The sequence below is a fragment of the Brassica oleracea genome, chromosome C8, assembly GCF_000695525.1.
Source record: "Brassica oleracea var. oleracea cultivar TO1000 chromosome C8, BOL, whole genome shotgun sequence".
NCBI classification, from domain to species: Eukaryota; Viridiplantae; Streptophyta; class Magnoliopsida; order Brassicales; family Brassicaceae; genus Brassica; species Brassica oleracea.
The window spans coordinates 4,137,157-4,140,956 of NC_027755.1; the positions used below are offsets into that span (position 1 = coordinate 4,137,157).

The 3,800-nt window shown below is 33.2% G+C and overlaps 1 protein-coding gene across 1 annotated transcript; it reads right to left on the bottom strand.

The window, feature by feature from the left end:
• Window positions 1-3,005: 3,005 nt before the first annotated feature.
• Window positions 3,006-3,556, bottom strand: LOC106310607. The gene is made up of 2 exons (XM_013747832.1): window positions 3,235-3,556; window positions 3,006-3,186 (listed from the first exon to the last, which is right to left on the bottom strand). Exon 1 carries the CDS (start codon window positions 3,456-3,458, stop codon window positions 3,333-3,335), a length of 126 nt encoding a protein of 41 aa, XP_013603286.1. The 5' UTR covers window positions 3,459-3,556; the 3' UTR covers window positions 3,006-3,186; window positions 3,235-3,332.
• Between the last annotated feature and the right edge of the window lie 244 nt (window positions 3,557-3,800).

The following is a 3,800-nucleotide window of genomic DNA, read 5'->3' on the forward strand; positions in this document are numbered from 1 at the left end:
GAAACAATTTAGTATTCGGCGGTTCTCAAAACTTTCACTAAGTCTAGGCGGTATGCGCGTTTTTTTATTCCCACTTGTTAATTTTTCACGACAGCATTAATTTACTGCTATGAATATGTTCCGAAATCGAAAAATGTATCTATCGTAGCAGTTTGAAAATCAATGGTATCCTAAGGTGCTATCAATACCACTTTTTCTTGTAGTGTATAATCGATTGTGTTCTTGCAACTTCATCCGTGTTATAATTTTTTTGGTGTATTCTAAATTCTAATCCTATATCGTTTGTTATTATAACGATAAACTATAATCCATTACTCATGTATATTCAATATAATAAACTTATACATGAGTAAGAAAACATTATACGATTTAGAACCTTTGACTCGTTGTACTTGCCATGGTAGCACATTATGGTGACGGAATTGTATACCGCTCACTTTGTATCTTGCGTAATGATGATACAGGCCTATGTTATCATGATTTTCAATTCATAAACCAATGCAAACTCTCTATTCATCTGCATCCTAAGATATAATTATGGGTTGTGAGTCCAATCAATAGGATTGGGCACAATGAAAATGCATAATTTAGCGATATATATTAATTATCAAATAAAACTACAATAAAATCATCTAGGCTTTCAAAGCTAACATAAACTCCAAACCACAGTAACAACTAACAAAATAATTATTATCTGCTTATATGCAGAAAACAGTTCAACAAAAACACAAGTGAAAAAGATTAAAAATCGAGAAAACCAAACCGGGGCATCATGGTGTTGTTTTGGCAATGTTAAGCGGCTCGTCAAAGCCTTCTATCTTACTTGAGGCTCTCCGAAGATTCTTCAATAGGTCTTCATCAGGAGCTTCTATTGTATTTTGGAGGTTTTGTGGCGGCTTCCTGAAATCCTCTTCTCCCTATAACCAGGCCCGTTCCTCCCTTAAGGCAGGTAAAGCACAAGCTTTAGACCACATAATTTTCTTAAAAATATTAGGGCCACATTTTAAATTTTGTTTTCAAGCCTTTTTCATTTATTTGAGTTGATATTAATACCAAAACTGCATGATCGCTCGCCAGTACTTTGTTCACTCCTTCTTACGAGTTTCCATTTTCTAATATTTATAGCTATCAAAATGACATTAAGAAGAAATTTAAATTATTTAACAAACAAACAAAAACTCTTCCCAGCGTGACTTTTAAAAAACTTTGACCTTCTCGATGGACACACATAATTTTGTCTTTGAGACGATGTTTTAGAGGAGACGATGTTTTTCTATGAAGGCCACATTGTTTCAAATGTTTTAAGCCACCTAATTGTTTGGGACGGCGCTGCCTATAACTTCCGCTATCAGTTAGAAGCCTTTGATATAAGGCTTTTTGTGCTTTTGAGCTTTTAAAAGTGATGCCCGAGGTGTTAGGTTCAAAATCTTTATATTAAAAAAGGAATTTTTTATTTTGGATTGACCAAAATTAGTGTTAATACTTCTGTTACATGGTTGCATGTCCATAATAAATAGAACAAGACTTAGGTTCACCCCCTAGGGTGAACCTTTAAATTCATTCCACCTTTTTATGACCAATTAAATTGACACATAAATTATTAATTAAAAAATATTAAATTAAATAAAAATTAAATACAAAAAATAAAAAGCGCTAATTTTAACTACGCTAACGCTTCCAGCGAAACCCTAGACCCTAAATCTTAAATTCTAAACCCTATACCCTAAACCCTAATCCTAGACCCTAAACCCAAATTATATACCTTAAACCCAAAAATAGACTATAAACCTAAATCCTATACCCTAAACCCAAGTCTTGGACCCTAAACCCAAACCGTAAACCTTTACCCAAACGGTAAATCCTAAACCCAAACCGTAAATCCTAAACCCAAAACCTATACCCTAAACCCAAATCCTAGACCTAAAACCCAAACGGTAAACCCTAAACCCAAACCCCAAACTTAGTTGCTATAGGGTTTGGGTTTAAGGTTTACGGTTTGGTTTTAGGGTCTAGGACTTGGGTTTAGGGTATAGAGTTTAGGTTTATAGTCTAGTGTTTGGGTTTAGGGTACATTATTTGGGTTTAGGGTCTAGGATTAAGGTTTAGGGTATAGAGTTTGGGTTTAGGGGTTTGGATTTGAGTTTAGAATTTAGGGTATAGGTTTAGAATTTAAGATTTAGGGTTTAGAGTTTAGCCGGAAGCGTTAGAGTCGTTAAAATTAGTGTTTTTATTTTTTGTAGCTATTGTTTATTTAATTTAATATTTTTTAATTAATAATCTATGTGCCTTTTTGATTGGTCTTAAAGTGTGAGGTGAATTTATGAGGTGTTATTGGTTTATATATTTTGATTGATTTAGAAATCCATATAGTATTTATAAATCCAAGTAAAATATGCAAATCCGGAGGTTTTTCCTCGGATTTGAGTCTTTGTATTTTTAACTAAAAAATCCAAACAAATCCATTCAAATCAATTATTAAATCAAATATATTAGTAAATCCGTACGATTGAATAACACTTGATTTCATATAAAATTTATGAATCATTAAACTAATAACACATGATTTTAATACAGATTTGAAAATCATAGAACCAATAACAGTAGATTTAGTTCGGATTTTCAAATCCATTAAAATACAACAACCAATAACCCCTACTAAAGGTTCAGGGTGAACCTAATTTCTGTCTTTTTAAAAAGTTATGCTCAGATTTCTCATACTTGGATGGACCAAAATTAATGTTAATTAATGATGCTATTAAAAAATTGCATGCCCAGAAGAAAGATCTATACGCCTCATTGTCTCTGGTTTCCATCTGCATGCGTGGCTCCCCGTTAGTCTATTTCGTAGTGTGAAAAATTTTCACGACTAGATGAATAAACCAATGGGTTCAAACTTTAACTTGGGCTCCCTTATATTGGAAAAACGAATATTGCGTTGCTTGAATTGAATGAATAAAGTTAATGTAAACCAAAAAATACAAAAAATCTATGAAAACTATCACACGTAAGCAAAATTTTATAACACTAAGAGTTTATTTAGATAGAAGTCCGTTAAATTACATATAGGAAAAAGAAACTAGATTAACCTTGACAGTTAATTAAGAGATAAAAAGTGATTCTGATTAACAAAGAGATACTTTTCTACATTAATGGGAAGCCCTGTTTTATCTAATTAAGAAGAGTCACCCACACTTCTTTTTTTTTTATTTGATCAAAAAAAAAAAGAAGAGTCACCCACACTATCTAGTACCTACATGGCCTAGCTAGGTATATAAATACCATATCATCTCTTTTCCCCTCCTAATTTACATTTTATACTAATAGGAAACAAATTACGCAGCAGGAGCATAATCGTAGCCACCGTCATCGTCATCACCACCATTTTCAATATACGCCGCTCGAGACGTATCCACCACACCGTCAAAACTCTTAATGACCAAGTGTGCGACTAAAAACATGATTACTTATTGGTTATGAAAGCAGAGAGATGAAAGGCTTGAAGAGGCCTAGAGAGAGAGAGAGAGAGGGAATAAGTGAAATAAGTTTGTAATATGGATGTGAATTTGGTGGTAGAATAAGAGAGACTAATAACGTTTTTATAGATGGAAATAAAAGGTAACACAAGTGGTGAACGCACACTAAGGTCAGGACTGCCTTGGTAGGGTTTGTGATTTTCTCATGGAGAAGTGTGTTTCGCCCAAGAGATTTTAACTTTTTTCACACACGTAGGATTTTATTATGACACATAAGACGTTAAGTCATGTCACTGGTTCATCTTTATTCCTTTCTAGTATCACATG

Coding starts and splice junctions, on each gene's coding strand:
- LOC106310607 (XM_013747832.1), bottom strand. CDS start 3,458: ATGTTTTTAGTCGCACACTTGGTCATTAAGAGTTTTGACGGTGTGGTG.